This window comes from Otolemur garnettii, unplaced genomic scaffold, assembly GCF_000181295.1.
Source record: "Otolemur garnettii isolate 467f Iridium unplaced genomic scaffold, OtoGar3 scaffold00243, whole genome shotgun sequence".
Lineage (NCBI taxonomy): Eukaryota > Metazoa > Chordata > Mammalia > Primates > Galagidae > Otolemur > Otolemur garnettii.
The window spans coordinates 1707427-1727325 of NW_003852638.1; the positions used below are offsets into that span (position 1 = coordinate 1707427).

The 19899-nt window shown below is 44.0% G+C and overlaps 1 protein-coding gene across 1 annotated transcript in view; it reads left to right on the forward strand.

Moving 5' to 3' along the window:
• DAPK1 (death associated protein kinase 1) overlaps positions 1-19899 on the forward strand; it is a 198820-nt gene that overhangs the window by 122722 nt on the left and 56199 nt on the right. The window contains exons 3-10 of the mRNA XM_023508301.1: positions 12590-12728; positions 13952-14081; positions 14252-14300; positions 14388-14414; positions 14899-15051; positions 15398-15443; positions 17066-17155; positions 18431-18523. Coding sequence (XP_023364069.1) covers positions 12590-12728; positions 13952-14081; positions 14252-14300; positions 14388-14414; positions 14899-15051; positions 15398-15443; positions 17066-17155; positions 18431-18523 — 727 coding nt within the window. The remainder of the gene's footprint in view (positions 1-12589; positions 12729-13951; positions 14082-14251; positions 14301-14387; positions 14415-14898; positions 15052-15397; positions 15444-17065; positions 17156-18430; positions 18524-19899) is intronic.

The following is a 19899-nucleotide window of genomic DNA, read 5'->3' on the forward strand; positions in this document are numbered from 1 at the left end:
ACTTTCCTACCACCCTGTTATCACCAATGCCTGCGTGACCCCCGATCTGTAGCTCTTCATCCCTCTGACCAGGAAACCAGAGGTTGTCCACACATCCAGCTGGGCTCACTAGAGCCTCAGCTGCATCAGGCCCTTTCTCTCACATCATCACCTTCATCTGCCAACACCCTTTGGTTTCCTGGAAATACTTGGAAATAAATTGAGCCATTGTTCCACAAAGGTTGTTTGTTTGGGGGAGGTTTGTTGTTTGTTGTTTTTTGGGGTTTGTTTTTTTTTACCTATTTCCTTGCTTATTTTTTTATTTTTATTTCTTTGCTTTTTTTTTTTCTTTGTTGAGACAGAGTCCCACCCTATGCCCTGAGCAGAGTGCAATGGCATCATAGCTCACTGCAACCTCAGATTCCGGCTGTGGGCATCCTGCTGCCTCAGCCTCCAGAAACCGCTGGGATTACAGGTGCTTGCTGTAGCACCTGGCTGGGTTTTTCCATGAGGAGTTGGGGTCTCACTCTTGCTTAGGCAAGTCTCAAACTCCTGAGCTCAAGCAATTCTCCCTCCTCAGCCTCCCACAGTGCTGGGATTACAGGCGTGAGCCACCGCGCCCAGCTCCACAAAGGTTTTCCTTCCTGCTGCCTTGCACTTTTCTCCTGCTTTCCTTTCTAAGTTGGTAGGCTTCATTATTTTTGTTTCTGGGGGAGGTCTCTGGGAGCTTTAAATAAATCACTTTCATTTGTCTGGAATATATTTATGTGACTTCCCCCATCCATGTCTCTTTGCTATGCCCGCTCTCTCCCTTTTCCCTGTAGAAACAAAAATGCAAGCAGATAATCAGGAAATGAGCAGATGCTGGGTGTTGGAATGGAAGGGTTATGGTTTCTGTGAATCCACTGCAGGTGTGACAACCACCTACACGAGATATCCTGTAGGGTGTGATGTCTCACCCCACTGCCGGGCAGCTCCCCCCCATAACTCCCAAAGCAAACGAGGCTGCCTTCTGCAGAGGCCATCTCTTACAAACCACAGGTCTGAATCAGTAGCATATTTCCAAGAGCTGTAGTCCATTTTGATCTATGTTCTCTGAAAGAGGAGGAGAGAAACAAAGACTGCTTTGGGTTTGTTGCGTTGTTTTATAAATGTCTCATTATACACCACATAATGCTTCCTCAAATTTTTTCTAAGAAAAAAAAGTTTTTTGTGTTTTTTTTTTTTTTTTGGTATCACGTCTAGCTGAGAACTGCAGACTCCTGTTTAAAAATCTGCCTCAGCAAACTGCTGCTCGATCATTTGGCCCTGAATCTGAGCATGCCATCATTTAAGTAAGCAAGGGGGTTGGGTAGTCATATCAGGGGACCAGTATGACTTGAAAGCACCGTCATTTATTATGCTGTGTTGGCAACTACTTCCACCTTTTTAATGGCATGAGTAATGCCATCTAGCCCCAGGTCCCATCCCACCTGCTGGTATTGATAAATGATGACGCATTTGCTTTTTACCCATCTAGCATTCTGTTTCCATCTTGGATGCTGAAAGAAAGCCATGATTCTGCTTTTTCCTTTATGAATGAAAGTGATTACTTTAAAATCCTTATTTTTCCATATAGGCTGTTCTTTAATCCAACCTCACAGATTAGTCCTTCGTGACTATAGATTTTTGAGGCCAGTGACCTTTTGGGGATCCCACATTATTTTCAAATACAGGTCTTTTCACAGGCCCAGAATCTTCCTTCTCCTGCCACAGCTGTCAGAGCCGACAGGTTTGGTCTCCCATGTGCATAACATACATTTCCCATAACGGATGGTTTTCTATGCCGATAACCAGTTTGTCCCCTCATCACTTACTGGAGGTCCCATGTAAGCCTGGGAACAAAGGAACTGAAATAAAGTTGCTTGTTGTTCTTGGAGAGATTTGGGACCCAGTGGAGTAGTGACGTGGTGGGCTGGAGGCTGGGTTGGGAGTGGAACTGTGAGTCAAGTTTTGTTTATTATGTTGGGCTTCTAAGAGGAAGGATTTGTTCAGGGGAGTGAGCTGACATTTCCTGTGTGAAGACTGTGTGTCGTGCTGTGTGCTCAGAAATGCTTTTCCTTCGATCCCACTGAATGTAGAAACTATGAAAAACATCAATCTCTTTAGGAACCTTGGCCTATAGAGCAAAACCCCTAAGATAGCAGGTAAAACATTTTTCCCTGTCCCTGGAAGGGAACTCAAACAACTTTATGTTTTCTGAATCATAATAATTGCCATCACTGAGTGCTTTTTATGTGCCAGGCATTGAACTAACATACTGCATACATGGTGTCACTTAATCCTTACAAAAGGACAAGGAGGCAGGGTTCTGAGCTTCTATTGCTACATAGAAACCACTTCAAAGTTTCCTGACTTAAAATGGAAGTAATTTGTTTTAATCACAAGTCTTTAACTGGGTTAGGGCTCAGCAGGGACAGTTCATCTCTCCTCCTTGTAGCCTCAGTGTGGGCTGGAAGATGCCTTTCTGAGATAGCTTCTCAAATGCCAGGATTTGAATCAGGGAGAGCCTCCCCTTCTTCAGTCAGGGGGAATCTCCTTCTAAGATGGCTCCTTATACACCAGGAGGTCAGCCTGGGGGAATCTCCTACTGAGATGGGTCCTCACACACCAGGAGTTGAGTCATGGGGAATCTCCTACGGAGATGGCTCCTCATATGCCAGGAGGTCAGCCAGGTGGATTTCTTTCTAATATGGTCTCTCACACGACTGAGAAGGTGGTGCTGACTGTCAGCTGGGAGTTCAGTCAAAGATATTGCTTCTTTCCCGTGCACCTCTCCATGGCTCTACTTGGGCTCCCCCCACAGCATGGCAGCTGGATTCCAAGAGCAGGTATTCCAGCATAGGAAATGGAAGCTGCCAGTCTCTTAAAACCTGGGCCTGGAAACTGACATCGCATCACTTCTTTTGTATTCTTTTGGTCAAGCACACACAGAGCCTCCTGAGATTTGAGGTGAGGAGAAAGAGACCGTATCTCTCAATGGGTAGTGCCAAAGGATTTGCTGTTATATTTATTCTACCAGAAGTAGAGAAAGGTTAAGTGTCTTGCTCTAGTTCACACAGCCAGCAAGTGGATAGGTCCCCTATGCTCTTTTTCTTCTAGATCCTGGACACTCCTAAGTTGGCCTGAGTACCTGACTGACAAAGCCAGTTAATGGTAGAAAAAGGCACAGAAACCTAAACTGAGGTCAGTGAAGCAGATTCTAGAAATATTCCGGTATCATTTAATCTGTATGTGAAATTGACTTTAAGAGCAGCACTGGCAGAACACTGTGCTTGAGAAGAAAGACCCACGGGATATGATAACCACCTTCAGACATGGGAAGGGTGGTTGTGCGAGTCAGAGTGGCTTATATTCTGTGACCCATGTTGGTCTGGAGCAGTTAACAGACACAGGCTACCGCCTGTTGCCTATTTATGTGTAGTCTTTGAGAGAGGAAAAAAAAGGTTTTTACATTTTTAAATGGTTAAAACAAAAAAGCAAAGAAAAATACACAGCAGAGTTGAATAATTGCAACGGAGATGGCCCACACAGCCTCTCACAGAAAGCATTTGATAACCTCGACTGTAGAGGGCAGAATCAAGACCTGTGTGACCAGAGGCAGATTTCAGGTCTATATAAGAAAGAATTTTCTAACTGGAGTTGTCTATCAGCAGGAAAGTAGCTCTCAGCTGAAGGTTATGCAGACAGGGCTGGTGTCAGTGGTCTGCTGGTGTGTATTTAACAACTGGCTCTCCATGGGAGAGAGGCCCTGACTTGTAATGTTTGCCTGTTTCTGTGGTATAAATACTCCCACCATAGTCAATTTCCAGCTGCAGATGTGATATCACTAAGGTGGAGTTGGGAAGAGGTGTACATAATGAGCTCTCTGGGGAGCTCCAGCTTTACTATGATAGTTTCAAGGATCAACAGCATGGAATGCTGCCGTCTACCAATATAGAGACATCCATGGACTTAGGGAGTGAAACAGTACTGGAAAAAACTTTGAAAATTCCATCTGCTACTCTGGGAAACAGGCAACTATCAATATCCACAAGCCCAGAAAGGTTAGATACCTTACCCTTGACCACACAGATGATAGAGTCCACCTGCTATTTCATTGTCTTCACATCTGGTTTAGAAAATTGATTTCTACCAAAAGATCTGTTAAGTTTGACTGTATGCAAATTTAAAACTTTTGTTTAACAAAACATCACTTTAAGCAAAGTTAAAAGGCAAATGACAGATAAGGAGAAAACATCTGAATATGTGAGATCAAGGTGTAGTGTTGAGAATATGTAAGGTGCACTTGTCATTCTGTTAAAATGAACAGCAGTGACAGTAACGTAATAATGTGGTCATATAAATTACACCCACTCCAACACAAATAGCCACTAAGCCTATGAAAGATTACTGGTCTAAGTACTAAACAGGGAAACATGGTAAAGCACTGAACACTTTGTTCAGTCATCAGATTGGCTAAAAGTAATAACACCAAACAAGTGAAGGTGTAAAGTCAGGGCAACGTTCAGAAACACCTGCCGGAGGACTGTAAGCGGATGCAGCATTAACTTACAACCAAGCATAACCTTGACCTGAAATTCCAGACTGAACTATGAATCCTAGAGCCTGGAAAAACCATCACATCCTTGAAGATGGCAAGTGCTCAAGGAATGGATACAAGTGCCTTGTGTTCTGGATAGAGAAAATTTGGAAAATTTGCAATGAAAAGGAGGGAACAAGATATCTTCTTGGCATTGCTGAAGTAAAACAGCAAATTACAGATTGATGCATATAATTTGATGCCATTTATTTTCATAAAATGTACATAAAGCAATACCATATAGCTCACAGGTTATATACAAAAAGTTGTGTACACTGTATTCCTAATGATGCATGTTTTAGGGGAGGAAGGATGTGGAGGAGGACAGGTGGTAAAAAGGCACTTGAGTTTTATAGATGAATGTTTTGATTGTTTAAAAGAAGAATATCTTTTTTTAAGAGACCAAGCTAAAGTTCAGTTCTTCCAAAATGGAATGGCTGCTGTGAAGAACCCATTGTCTCCCTGAGGCAAGCCCCGCCCTGGCTGTGATGGATGTCTGAATGTGGTCACCTAGGCTGTTGCGGTTGGGGTTGTGTTGGGGTTTCACGAGAGACACACAGCGTCACCACAGGTGCAGTCTCGCATCTGGAATTATTATAGTGAAAGAGAGAGACTACCCGCTGATGGCAAGTAGCGAAGATTTATTGTTCAAGACCACCTTTTATAGTTGGCTAGTCACATACACACTATAAATTAACAAGCAAAGCATTCAAACTACTTTTCTAAAGTTAGTTCAGCCTTCAAAAAGACACAAAGTTTGAAACTTTGAGACAGCTGCAAAAGGGAGTTTGTCTAAAGACTTGAGACTACCAAGAGGGGAGTAAAACCTTGAAGTTGTACTATGCACTCATTGTATTACAGAAAGCAGATTTATGGCTTCTGTCTCTCAATCTGGAGGCCTGCGTGGTTTTCCGATTAGAGTTCACTTTATCAACCCCTAGGCTGTGTCTCTGCAGAAAGGTTTTTAACCCCTTCTTTGCAGGCTTAACAGCCACATGGCCAGAGTCACTGGAGATGGGTTTTTATGCCCTAATCCCCAGGCCCTGTTCCATGCTGACCAGGGATACCGGGTCATCGACAGAGTTGCCTTCCACAGAAGTCTGTCCACCTGCTTCTGGAGCTTAAAGGGAGCACATAGTTTGTGAAGGAGCACACAGCTGTGGGGTTTTACCCACAGGATCAACCTTGCTCCTCAGGGCCCTTATCACCTCTGTTACCCCCATCCTAGTCTCAGGGTGCCCTTGACACTCTTGTCTAAGCAAGGAAATGCTTTTTCCTTGATTTCTTGTTGTACATGAGGACAACTGAAGCATTTTAAATAAGACTTTACTGAGAGTCAAGAATGGCAGGAGAGAAATGGATGGTTTTACTCCTGAAGTACAGGGTTCCCATGCAGAGCTTGGAATCGCCAGTGCCTGGCCACCTTCCTCTCCCAGGCCGCTCTTTCTCCCCTTACCCCACAGCTACCTTCAGGAATATCTAGCTCTTGAGTCTGGGACCAAGAGAAAGATTCAGAGAGGGTGTTCTCTCTCCCACGGAGCCAACGCCTACTTTCCACCCCTCCTGTCCCTGTCTATGAGCCAAACTCATGCCCAGATTTTTGGCCCAGGAATGTCCTTCCATTTCAGGAAAACCTACTGCACCCAGGAGCATATGTGGTCTTATTCTGTTGTCAGTATGAAAGCCATGTTCAAATCCCATGACATAAGCCTTGTGTCTAGACAAGAGGTTCTCACAGGAAGTAGCTTCAAGGGTTTGTTTTCAGCCACAGACCTAAGGTGGTCTGCATGGAATACTGACACACTCTGCCGGAGCTCCTATCCTAATCATATTCTCCTCATTAATCCCATTCTCATAATGAACAGTAGATATTGATATTCTTATTTTACGGACAAAGAAACTGGGTCTTAGAAAGTAACCTAACCTTTCTGAGATCACAGAGCACTGATGTTGCAGGAAGACAAGGCCCAACAGAGAGAAAGAGCACCCAAACACCACGTTTATAAGAGGAAGGGCTTTATTTACAGGCTGGGAGCTTATGGCATAGAAGATTTCCAAATGGCCACGCTCCCCGACTGGCTTGGTCCTTCTCCTTTTATTGATAGTCAAAAAGTTCCACCCCACAGGTACCCTGCCCATTGGCCAGTTTGAATCAAGCAGGAGATGCTATTCCAGCCCCTACAGAACTACAGGATTTCACAGAACTTGGAAATTTCCAGGTTCCAGAAAGTTAAGTTAACAAATTCCCAAGAGCTGAGTCACTGTGGAGAGGACCCTGCAGGTGTATCCTTGTGGTCTCCTTGAGAAGACCTGTTCTCCCAGACCTCACCCTTCTCGGGTATCCTCTCTTGATGTAAACTGGGCTGCCCTCCTCCACTGCCTTTGACCCATCCAGTGATATTCTTCCCTTTATAGAGGGCTCCTTCCTGCTTTTTGCCAGCCTCTCTGGGTAAAATGAAACAATCCCCCAACCAATGAACCTTGATTTCCAGGCACAAATTTCTAGGAGAATCCCCAGAACTTCTTCTTCTCTCTCTCTCTCTCTTTTTTTTTTCTTTAGAGAGAATCTCCCTCTTGCTCAAGTTAGTCTAGAACTCCTGAGCTATAGCAATCCACCCACCTCCCATAGTGCTAGGATTACAGGTGTGAGCCTCCCCCACCCCCGAATTCCTTTTAAGTTGTTACTTGAATTGGAGTTGAAAACAGATTAAAATTTTTTTTCAGATATAGTTGTCATTTTGGATTCAAAGAAGGTAGATCTAATTCAGAGGCGGTCTTAAGGTTAAGAACGTTTTTAAAATTATTCATTTGAATTGGGAGCAACACAGTATATAAGCTCAGACCTACTAAATCTCTCTCCAACCTGAAATTCACACCTGTTTGGCATCCGAGGTGTTTAATCTTTCCCTACAAGTGCCCCAGCTTCAGTTTTGCATTCAATAAAGTCCTCATAGACCCAAGGAGTTGAAATCAGAATGTAAGAGACGAAAATGTGAAAACCCTGAAGGCCTCAGATTCATCAGAAAGAACATTCAAGGCAGGGCAATGACAAATGGAGCACTGAGTTTCAATTTTTCGGTTTATGTAGAGGAAAAACCAAGAGGTCATTGGGTACCACCTTGCTCTGTTGAACTGTGTGTTCCATGACAGTTACATTTAAAGTCATCTCAAAATGTTTGGGGAAATCACTTAAGCCCCAAGGACAGGACCGGATAGATAAACGTATATATTTCTCACCCACTTTTTTTGACCTTAACTTAAAAAATTTTATAGTAGTGCACACATGAAACCTTTCATAGGAGAATCCAAATATAAGATTTAGTTACCAAAAGTTCAATGCTTGTTTCTAAGGCTGCATTGGGGAAAAAAAACAAGAAGTATTTTTTTTTTTTTTTGAGACGGAGCCTCAAGCTATCCCCCTGGGTAGAGTGCCATGGCATCACACTCACAGCAACCTCCAACTCCTGGGCTCAAGCGAGTCTCCTGCCTCCACCTCCCAAGTAGCTGGGACCACAGGCGCCCGCCACAACGCCTGGCCATTTTTTGGTTGCAGCCATCGTTGTTTGGCGGGCCCAGGCTGGGGATTCGAACCCGCTACCTTAGGTGTATGTGGCTGGCGCCTTAGCCGCTTGAGCCACAGGCTCCAAGCCCAAGAAGTATTTTTTGAGAAGGAAAAGGAGATTTATCACTTTGCTATCAAAGGAGAGGAAACGACAGACTGTACATCTCAAAATGCTGATTTGTCCTGAATATAAGCAGAACACAGAGATTTAAGGGGAGGGCCTAGTGTCATTCAACTACAGGTAATGACTCTCATCTTCCCATCTCCCTCCCATCTCTGTTGAAACCAAACCTTGACCTCTGCCCTGCTGGGAGGCTTCCACACTTTTGCCTGACAGACACTTGCCTCCAGGCCCATCTTCTGTAGTGCAAAGAAAGACATTTCCCTCTGAAAAGAGTTTTAAAGAGACTGAAAACATTTTTGCCATTTCTGTCCTCAGGCTGTTTACTCTGTAGTAGACTAAGAAAAAACTTCAGTGAATTCTAATTATCCTCTTCCTTTGCTGCTCCCTCTCTTTTTTCTGAGTTATTTTAGCCAATCAGTGATGTTTTGCTTGCAGCTGATAAACAGTGGCTAACTACAATGGATTGTGATGGATACCCGCTACCCCAGGTTGAGGTCTTAGGCCCTAGGACCTCAAAATTTGACCTTATTTGGAAATAGGATCTTTGTGGGTATAATCAAGTCACAGTGAAATCACTAGGGTGAGCTCTAAGCCACCTAGGCTGGTGTTTTTATAAACGAGGAATCTGGGCACAGATAGGGCACAGATTAGAGCATGCCTACAGGGCAGCCTATGGGGAGAGAAACAGGGAGGATGCCCTGTGGAGACAGAGACTGGGGTGATTATCTCACAAAGGGCACCAAAGACTGAAGGCAGAGGAAGGCAGAAAGAGTCCACAAAGGCTTCCCTTACAGGCGTCAGAGGCAGTGTGGCTCTGCCAACACCTTGATTTTAGACTTGTATCTTTCAGAACCAGGAGACAACAAATCTCTGTCATTTTAAGCCACCTAATTTGTGGTACTTTGATAATGTAGCTCTAGCAAACTGTTGTACTACCTTTACCTAATCCTTCTGAATTATACATTTAGGATGAAATAAGATTGAAAATTTCTGTTCCTCCGTCACAGTGGGAGTGACATATTCCCCAAAGATGGCTTCAGTGTTATCTCTTGTCCTACATGTTTGTTCCTTGAAATTCCTTCATCAAGAGGGAGGCTCTGAAGCTCCTTGCTGTCGACGGAAAAGAAGTCATACTCTGTAAAATACTTTAAGGTTCATTCTGAGCCAGATTTGAGGAGCCATACTGAAGAAGCCTTGAGCACATGGACTTGAGGTCGTGGGGTTCTAGTTTGATTTATATATTTTAGGGAGACTGGTGAGGTCATAAATCAATATGTGGAGAATATACATTGGTTTAGCCCAAAAAGTTAGGACATCTGGAAGTGGGAAGTTACAGATTATAAGTGGGTTGAAAGATTCTTTAGTTGACAATTCGCTGAAAGAGTTAGGCTTTGTGGAGAAGACCAGGAGCCAGGGAAAAGCAATGGTTAAGATAAGGCTCTGTTAAGTAGAGACAAAGTAAGCGATGGACTCAAGTAATTTGTTTTGTATATTGATGACCTGCAGGTAGGCCTATTAGTGAGCCAGAAGACATCTCTAAAACATGGAGGAGGGGGTGGCGCCTGGGGCTCAAGGAGTAGGGCGCTGGGGTGGTGGGCAAACCTGGCCTGGCTAAAAAAGAAAAAAAGTGGAGGGGGCATGAGGCATGTCTGATCCCCTTTCTCAAGGCTGGCAACTTAGTTTTAGGGATCCCCTTGGCCAAGAGGGGTCCAGTTAGTCGCTGGGCAGGGGGAGCTTAAGATTTTAATTTAGCTCACAGTGGGCACTTCTGAGACACCTTCCACCCTGCTAGCTGGAGCACTTGTCCTGGAGCCCTGACCTATCCTTGAGCAGCCCTTGAGGTCACTGTGCTATGAGGGAGCCCAAACTAGCCTGAATGGAGAGACCAGGTGGAACCTGAGACTATAAGAAGAGAGGTGACTAGATGGTGACCAGACAGCCCCTAGCTGCTCCAGTGACCCTGCAGTTTCAACTTTAGTTACTGTCAGAGCAGCCCAGCCAACCCCTCCTGAATTCCTGATCCATATAGTGATTGTCATGTTTAAAGCCACTAATGTCCTGGGGTGGTGGAGGGGGTTTGTTACACAGCAGTAGGTAACTGCAACAGTTGGTGTGTCTTGTGCTGTGCATTGGTTACTTTTAATTTTAATTGTTAAAGTGGATTACGTTATTATTTCTGATTAAGTAGGTTTATATTTAGCACAGACAAAGCACAAACAAAATCTCAGTGGATTGACATAATAGGATTTATTTCTCAATCCTGCAGCGTCCCATGTGGATATGATAGGCCTCACTCAGGAAGCCAGTCCCAGAAAATTGCACTGAAATTTCTCCCCAGTTATTGTTACATGCACTTAAGTTTGAGAACCACTTGACTCACTTGTTCGACCTTCTCATTTGACAGAACGATGTTGGGGTCCAGAAAGGCAATGTAACCTCCCTATACACCTTCCAACCACCTGTACCTTGAGGCCAGAGTTGGAGCTGTGGGCCTCATGTGGAGGCCCATTCAGCCCTCTGGCCATGCTTCCTAGGGCTTTGTGTCCTAGCAGGCTGGGTCCCTAAGAGTATGTCCCAAAAGAACATACTTCATACTTGGTTCCTGGTTTGCTCCACTGGCCCCCAGGTCACCAAGCACACGTACTTGATCTGTGACTCCATGTGGGAAAATGCAGCACTGAAGAGTCCTACCCTTGTCAGGAAAGGGGACTCGTCAGGCGTATAGCCTAGAGTCCCCTGTGGTTTAGAGAACAGCCAGAGCTGCCCCAAATCAAGTCCTATTATAGCCTGGGCAATTCCTAACAAGAGCCAAACACCCCCCGTTGTGCTTTAATTTAGGAATTGGAATACTGGGATACCTTTTCATACAGGTAAGTTACTCAGAAGGCCCACTTAGTCTTTTTAAAGTGGTAATGCGTCCTTGTTACATAACGTTACATCTGACTTTTGGAGAAGCTTTGGTGAAGTCAGAGGCTTGGGAAGGAGAAGGAACCTTCATATTTTTCAGCTCTCTTGGTGAAAACAAGAAGCGCTGATTAGCATGCATTTCACACCATTTCCTTGATAACTGTGATTTAAAAACACTGACTCGAATACCTAATAAAGGAGGTTAAACTTGCTTTCTAAATCTGCTGCACAGATTGCTCATCTCTCTCTCCATCAATCTTCTTTCTCTTAGGCAAAATGTAGAATTTGGAATAAAGAGGAAAAGTACCAGGGTTTTGACTGATTTCCTTAACATTATTCTATAGTTCAGCAACAATATTGTGAGCATTTGCGTTTTGATTCTAATCATGTATATAAAAGTGTCAAAAAAATAAAATCCTCAAGGCATTTTCTACCTTCTGAGATTTGGGGGAATGAACAAGACTAAATTCTTAAATAGTGCTTATCATGCTCCTAAATTTTCACTGAATCATTTTCAGTTATTTTGATTAATGACTAAAGATTTGCACGACATGAAGGAGGATGAGTATATACATAGGGATGATGGAGGATACGTATATACATAAAGCCTTCAGGGTACCAGTTGATGGGTCCTGATTCAGTGGGGTAGGGGTTCTCCAAACCCTCCCAATGTCTAACTGAAAGACTGGCTTCCTGGACAGGCTACAACATGGACCTCATTATAACAACATAGGATTTGAATAAGGCCTTGTGAGAGGTATAGATGATGAAAATTAGAAGACCAATTTGTGTCCCCTGGCTCTCAGTCTTGATCAGGCACTGTCGCTTTGCAGTCCTGGTCCGTGACTCTGGGAGTTCCAAGGTTGTTCTCTGAGTGGACTAAGGCATGAGATGACCAGGACAGAGCAGGGCAAATCTGATTTGTGTTGGCTGAGCCCCATTCAAGATGGCAAATGAGTTATAAAAAATTGATTAACATACAGATTATAATCTCAGGTATTTTTTAATTAAGATAGGAAGACATACTCTATAAATCCTGGACAAGGTTGGTTTGCATTTATTTTTTCCATCAGTAGAATTAAGATTTCCCTTCTAAATAGGTTTAATTAAAATATTTTAAATACATTCAAATTTTCTTCCTCAAAATATTTTGTCTCTGCCCCTCCCCTCAATTGTGAACATGGCATCTTAGGAAAATGGTACCCAAATGCTTTGAATCACAGATATACCTGAATGCAGAATTCTTACAACATGCACAGAAAATTATGACTCCACACTTAGCAGTTTCAGCACCTTTTTCTGCTATTTTCTTATCTGAAATTTGAGCATGTCTCATGAGAAGATGAATTGATATGAAACAGAATTGTCCTGATAACCTCTGCTCCCGGGTTCTCAGCGTTGCAGGTGGAGAGCTGTTTGACTTCTTAGCGGAAAAGGAATCTTTGACCGAAGAGGAAGCAACTGAATTTCTCAAACAAATTCTTAACGGTGTTTACTACCTACACTCCCTTCAGATCGCCCACTTTGATCTTAAGGTACGTTGTGGAGAGTAAGCCAGATAGAAGTTTGTGCAGACATAGCCTTGGTTGGTTGTTTACTAAGAAAAACTGAGGCATCTGAAGAGTTTCATTGTTGCTTCTGTATGGGTATAACAAATAGAATTATCGATATACTACGCAAATCAGAAAGCATGTTATGGGATTTACCCCTGGGATGCGTCACCTGTGTGGCAGGTAGATGCTTAAGGTTAATGACTACTTTCTAGATTCCTTGGGAAAGAATCAAGGGGTCTTTAAGTAGGGGGCTGCTCCTGGTTACTGGGACATCACCAGCCTGGAATGGCCAGTGGCTGGCACAGGTTCTTCCTGTGGCTTCTGGCACGTTAAGACAGAAGATGTCTTGAACTCTGCTCTGCTGTTGATGCAAAAGCTTATGGCATGACTCTGTCACCAATAAACAAACCAAACTCTGAGATTGGTTAATAGGGGTGTGTGCCTGGCTGGAGGCAGAGCACTGTGGGAGATGACCAGGCATGTAAGTCATACTCCTAGCCCCGTGACAGAGGTATGGTCTCTTTGGAAAGGAAGCAGCAAGGAAGTGGCAGTGTTTTATGAAGTAAAGAGATGTGGAATGATTCCCATCCTGGAGCTAGGACAGGACTTCAGAGAAGGGAGAATTTTCTGTGTTTACAAAAAAGAAGCTGTCAGGACCCCCTCCACCCCCCCACCCCCACATATACCCTCACTAATTCACACCCCAATAGTGGCTTGCTGCAGACACCTGTGATTCTATCTGGTGTTTCGTTTCTGGCCCTGGGAGCTGGAAATGCGAAGAATAATGCCCACAGAAGCAGCTCTTGGCAGTGAAGGATGAGAAAGTGGGGAATGAAGACCCTCAGTTCTCATCACCTTTGTTGCAATAAGCCTGAGTTCTCCTCTTGCCCCAATTCTTCGGAAGGACTATGTTGCAGTCACGCCCACCTTGCACTGGTTTCCTCCAGTTTCTAGTATCTGCCCACCTTCCCCCCCACAGACCAAGTGTTTCTTGGCATCCCTCCCTACAGGGACCACTTGCACCCGGATCCTTGCCTCATGCCCACTTTAGGGAGCACTTAACCAAGACATCTATTTTTCCCTGGTGTTCTCTTTCAACTACTATTTTCTTTCTAATTTTTGGTCATTTTTTTGGAGAATGGAAGAACTATTTTGTTTAGCCTAATATATCATAGCTTTTCATCTCTCTCTCTCTTTCTTTAAAGCCTGAGAACATAATGCTTTTGGATAGAAATGTCCCCAAACCTCGGATCAAGATCATCGACTTTGGCTTGGCCCATAAAATTGACTTTGGAAATGAATTTAAGAACATATTTGGGACGCCAGAGTTTGTTGGTAAGTTTCTTCGCTCTTGTGGCCATTTACAGCTCATAAACATTTTGCTAGCCGAATTTGTCCTGCTCTAAGCTCATTTCCTTAGTATATGTTTGTGGCTGTTACATGAAGATAGAGACTCTGGCGGATCACTTCCTTCCCAATCTAAACGAATGTTTGTTTCCTCATAGCTCCTGAGATAGTCAACTATGAACCTCTTGGCCTCGAGGCGGATATGTGGTAAGGAGCATGTCCTTGGTGTTGTTATCTTTCTGATTTATTCTACTAGCCTTCTGACATTCTTGTTTTGTTTTCTTTTGTGTTTAGGAGTATCGGAGTAATAACGTACATCCTGTAAGTACCAAAATCCACGTTTTATATTCTTTCCTTTCCTATGAGACCATATGTTTAATTAACCATTAAATGTGCTGTGTTGAGCTCTTCAGCTTATGCACCCTTTTATGTAAACATCTTCATTCTACACCCCCAAAACATGTTTAGTTTATACTAATTAAACATTTTTTCCTAATTTGAAATGAGTCATCAGAAACTGTAGCATAGTCACTGACAGAAAGCAGGGCTGTCCGTCACTGCTGAGAAAATAGGTTTCTTTTAAACTGCTAGACACTGTTCCAAATTACTTGTTAAGTGAGTCCTTTGCATCAAGTGAAGCTTTTGTTTGCGGTAATTAAATGCCTTACGAAATGTGGTTGAACTCTAATGTGACTGCTCAAGCACCAGGATATAATCTTATTCCACACTCCTGTTAGCAGATTAAAGGAGCAAAATGAGAGCCCAAGGGGTTGCCATTAATGTCCTGTGCCTTTATTTCTAACAGCCTGAGTGGGGCTTCCCCCTTTCTTGGAGACACTAAACAAGAAACATTAGCAAATGTGTCTGCTGTCAACTATGAATTTGAGGAAGAATACTTCAGTAATACCAGTGCCCTAGCCAAAGATTTCATAAGAAGACTTCTGGTCAAGGATCCAAAGTGAGTGTCCCTTGTCCCTCACAGATGTGTAGCTGTGGCCTCAGCTAGCCAAAGGCCAGCACCCTCTCTGTGTATGCAGCCATGTTTCCCAGACCCTGTTCATTGCATCTGCCATAAGCCAGTACCATGTAAAACACTTCAGAAAACGTACAAAGGGCCCTTTGCACACGCTCAGGCGGTCCCTGTGGACATGGTGAAATAATCATAAAAAGACCAATGTCATTTTCAGCTTTCTTCCCTCAACTGCATTTTCCAGGGTGTCTGTATGGCAGGCCCAGCCAGCACAGAAACTGTAGTATTTGCTGCTGAGGTCACAGCATTTTTTTTCTCTCCCTCCCCCCCAAAGGAAGAGAATGACAATTCAAGATAGTTTGCAGCATCCCTGGATCAAGGTAAGTTGCATTTTATGTCGCTCTTTAACTCATTTTCTAAGTGATTGGCTTGAGTGTCCTGGGAGTCATTTGTGCTAGAGTACCACTACTAACCACAGGTTACACCTAGAGTATGGTGTTTTCTACAGATGCAGTATTTTAAGACAGACTGATATGGTAGGCTGTATCCTGATGATCACCATGTTGCTTCACCATGGGGCAGGGAGAGGAATAAGCTATCCCAGAGCAGGATTGTATAAGGTCAAGTCCATGCAACAGCCGTGTTTAGTTGTGGGGTGCTGTCCAAAACAGAATTCTTTTTTTTTGAGACACAGTCTCACTTGGTCACCCTTGGTAGAGTGCCATGGCGTCTTAGCTCACAGCAACCTCAAACTCTTGGGTTCCAGTGATCCTCTTGCCTCAGCCTCCCAAGTAGCTGGTACTACAGGCACCTGCCACAACTCTTGGCTATGTTTTAGAGATGGTGTCTCACTCTGGCTCAGGCTGGTCTCGAACCTGTGAGCTCAGGCAATCCACCTGCCTCGGCCTCCCAAGTGCTGGGATTACAGGCATGAGCCACTGCGCCCAGCCCCCCTAACAGAATTTTTAAAAAATTCTAAATCCCATATGTAAATATCATATGAAATCTGGATTTCTAGCTTCTCTTTTAAAATCTGAAGATCTGCCAACACTGAGCACAGGTGCCTTTGCATGAGGGCACGTAGCCATCCTGGCATGTCACACCTTTACATTACCTACCTGGCCCTGTTGGCATTTGGGTTAAAGTTGTTTGACTGCAGGGAAGAAAGGACTAAGGGTGGGGACATATGACAGTTGCAGAATAAACTGTGAAATGAATAAGGAGGATAAAGAAGCAGGTTTGGGGGCAAGTAGCTTTGCCCGTGCAAGCTCTGAACAGTTGCCTGTGTTCCCTGGATGGCCTTGGCTAAATGCCTCTATTTGAAAAATACAGTAAAAGGGATTGTCTAAATTTGCCAACCTCTGAGGTCCCACCAGGCTGTAAATTACTGGAGGGTACTCTACCTCAAATGCCTCATAGCTTCACTATGAATGTTGCCATTCCCAAATGATCAGTGTGGAACATTGTAATTCAGTTTGGCTCCAAGCTCAACTTCTCCCCAAGATCCAGTCTTTTTTTTTTTTGAGACAGAGTCTCAAGCTGTCGCCCTGGGTAGGGTGCTGTGGCATCACAGCTCATAGCAACCTCAAACTCTTGGGTTTAACTGATTCTCTTGCCTCAGCCTGCCAAGTAGCTGGGACTACAGGCGCCTGCACAACCACAATGCCTGGCTATTTTTTGGTAGCATTTGTCATTGTTGCTTAGCAGACCCAGGCTGGATTCGAACCCACCACCCTAAGATGTATGCGGCTAGCACCCTGCTGACTGAGCTATGAGCGCTGCCCCCAAGAAGGATTATATCCAGTCTTTATGGATTATATCACATATAAGAGTTACTACTAGCCCAGTGAGGCCCAGTGCCTAGACCTTGCATGCTGTCCCAACTTGCTTTAGTAAAGTGACTATGTAAGCATCCTGTGTGACAGGAGTTTTCAAAAAAGTTGTCTTATAACACATTGCTGTAAAGGAGAGCCCCAATTTTTTTCTTGGACTTTCGTTTTAGCCTAAAGATACGCAGCAAGCACTTAGCAGAAAAGCATCAGCAGTAAACATGGAGAAATTCAAGAAGTTTGCAGCCCGGAAAAAATGGAAAGTAAGATTGTTTGACATGGAGGGAATCGCTGAGTTTTTGTTCTCCGTGGAGCTCTGCGTGCTGAGAGCTCTTCTGATACTGTGCTGTGGAAAATACATCCTGTCCTCCTTTCAGTTGATTCTGTCACCTGCTGCAACATTATTTTCAAAAACAAACAAAAACAGTATTTTCAGTCCTATTTAACTCATACTTTCAAATGTAATTTTCTACTTTTTATCAAAACGTTCCCAGGGCAGATTTTCAAATCAGCACAATAAAATTATAATGGAGTCTTTTTCTAATACCACAAGTCGCATTTTAAATGAATTCATTCTTTGTGGTGAGCAGCATGGGATCACATTTATATGGTAACTTTGTAAATGATTCCTTCAACCTTTCTCTGCCTGGCTGGGGAAGGGGTAGGCAGGGCCATGAGCATGTGCAGTGTGGCCTCTTCAGCCTCAGTGCCCAGAGCCTGCACCCGGCTGCGGCTGCGTTGGGGAGAGCTCTAAAGGCATCCCGGACGTCCCGGAGCAAATCAAACTTCAAGGTTCAGAAGGTGATGGGATGGTTTCCTGCTCCCAGTTCAGGTCAAACCCAGAGGAAGTAGGTATCTGTCCTGTCCTCCTGGCACTGGGCCGGCAGTGTGCCTCATTTTCATACCCACCAAGTTTGGGGTGCCGTGATCGAGATAAGGGGGACCATAGCAGTAGATTCTCAAAGGAGCCCTTAGAATTAGGCTTAAAGGAGAGAGAGAACCACCACATGTTTCTCTCTCCACATTCTTGACCTGTTGCTCTGCCTTGGAGCATTTGCAAAAGGTGTTTGTTCAGTAGATGAAGCGCTGCCCCGCTTGTTTGTTTCAACAGCCAGACGTGTTTTGTTCATCAGATTAGCTACCATTACTGCCCACGTGGCACAAGGGACACAGAGCAAGCCCACTGCTTACTGTGCTTCTCAGTGGGGGAACCCGCAAGGGTTTGGTTAGGGTAAATCATGTTCTTCAACAAGTTGAGAACAAAATAAAGAGAATAGGATGCAAGGTGTCCCCCTCTGTAGTTGAATACTGAAATGCAGAGGAAGAATCTCTGTCTATCCTGGTGTCTTGATTTATAAGACTGTTAGAATTATCTTTACACAAATAGAATCCAACCTACTTTACGACTGCCCACCCCTGAGGAATGCGTGCTGTCAGCACTGAGCACTTACCTCTAAGACCTTGTGGTTGGCACGGATTTGACTACAGTCACATAAATTCTCTCCTTCTTTCCCTCTGCCTTTTTTTGTGTTTTAAAGCAATCCGTTCGCTTGATATCACTGTGCCAAAGATTATCCAGGTCGTTCCTGTCCAGAAGTAACATGAGTGTTGCCAGAAGCGACGATACTCTGGTAAGCAAACCTATCTGCCTTGGTGAGCTTCTTTTTTAGCGCTGTGTATTTAGAATGTTTAAGTTGTTCTGTTTGTTCAACAAGCCAGAAAATATGAAGTCATGGAAATGTCAGGCTATTCTTACTCCTCTCGAGGAGGAATTGGGGTGACTGATTTGATTTCTTTTCTACTTTTTTTCTCTTTGATTTAGTGGGTTCTATCCCAACCCCACCCTTACTACCCCTAACACTATCTTCTATCTCAGTGCCTGCGCATGTATTTTGGTAAAAGAGAGGAGGCTAGCCAGTCAAGGGGAAACAGCTTATTCTAATCTGCATGAACTAAAGTGAGAACCTCTATAGCCAGTGCCATGGAGAATCTCTGATCATAGTAATACAAAAAAGGTAGTCAACTGCCACCACCTCCTTCCCACCCTACCCTCCAGCTGCAAAATCAGGAAAAATGCAATGTTGCTTGCTGGTGTATCTCATATGGCGGTAGACAGAAGGCCAGACCCCATTGTGTTAGTGACATTATATGAATTGCCCAAGGCCCTTGAGAATAACTCTGCAAATTTTCTAGCTAATCCAAGCGTAATCACAGATTAGCTCTTCAGATATGACTGGATGCATCTGAATTCAACAAGACTTTCACTGGCAGTCAAACAGCAGAGTTTTGTTAAGTCAAGAGGTAAAGGGGATTCCAGGAAAGGCAGACTCGGTTGGTCGTTCTGTGGCAACCATCCTGCCGCTGCAACTGAACAGTCAGCAGTTTCTGGGTGGAATGGACGATTACACGTCAGCAGACACTGACTCTTTTTTATTACTCCTGAGTGAGGAGCTTCAGTGAGTCTCCAGGTCTAGCCTTGTGAAATAAAATGAGATAGAAGATGTTTAAAAAAAAACAAAAAACCAGGGTGTGAGAGAGAAGCAAGTTAGGGGAAGAAGAAAGAGAAGAGGAGGCAGGCCTAGCTTGTGAGTTGTTTGAGGGTGGCAGTGGAACCAGGGAAAAGATGAAAACTACAAATCCAAGTAAGATAATAAGAATGGGCCGGTGCCTGTGGTTCAAAGGAGTAGGGCGCTGGCCCCATATGCCAGAGGTGGCGGGGTTCAAACCCAGCCCTGGCCAAAAAACGCAAAAAAAAAAAAAAAAGATAATCAGAATGATTAGAGTTTGCAAATTAAAATCGCCCTGAAAGAAATACTTGTGTCACAGTAAAAGTTTAGGGTAGGAGCCAGACCTGGAATGCAGTGGGAGCTCCAGGTGGGGAGATTTCCTCCCTGAGGTCACATTCCATCATCCCTATATTTATTTTATTTTATTTTATTTTTTTTTTTGAGACAGAGCCTCAAGCTGTCCCCCTGGGTAGAGTGCCGTGGCATTACAGCTCACAGCA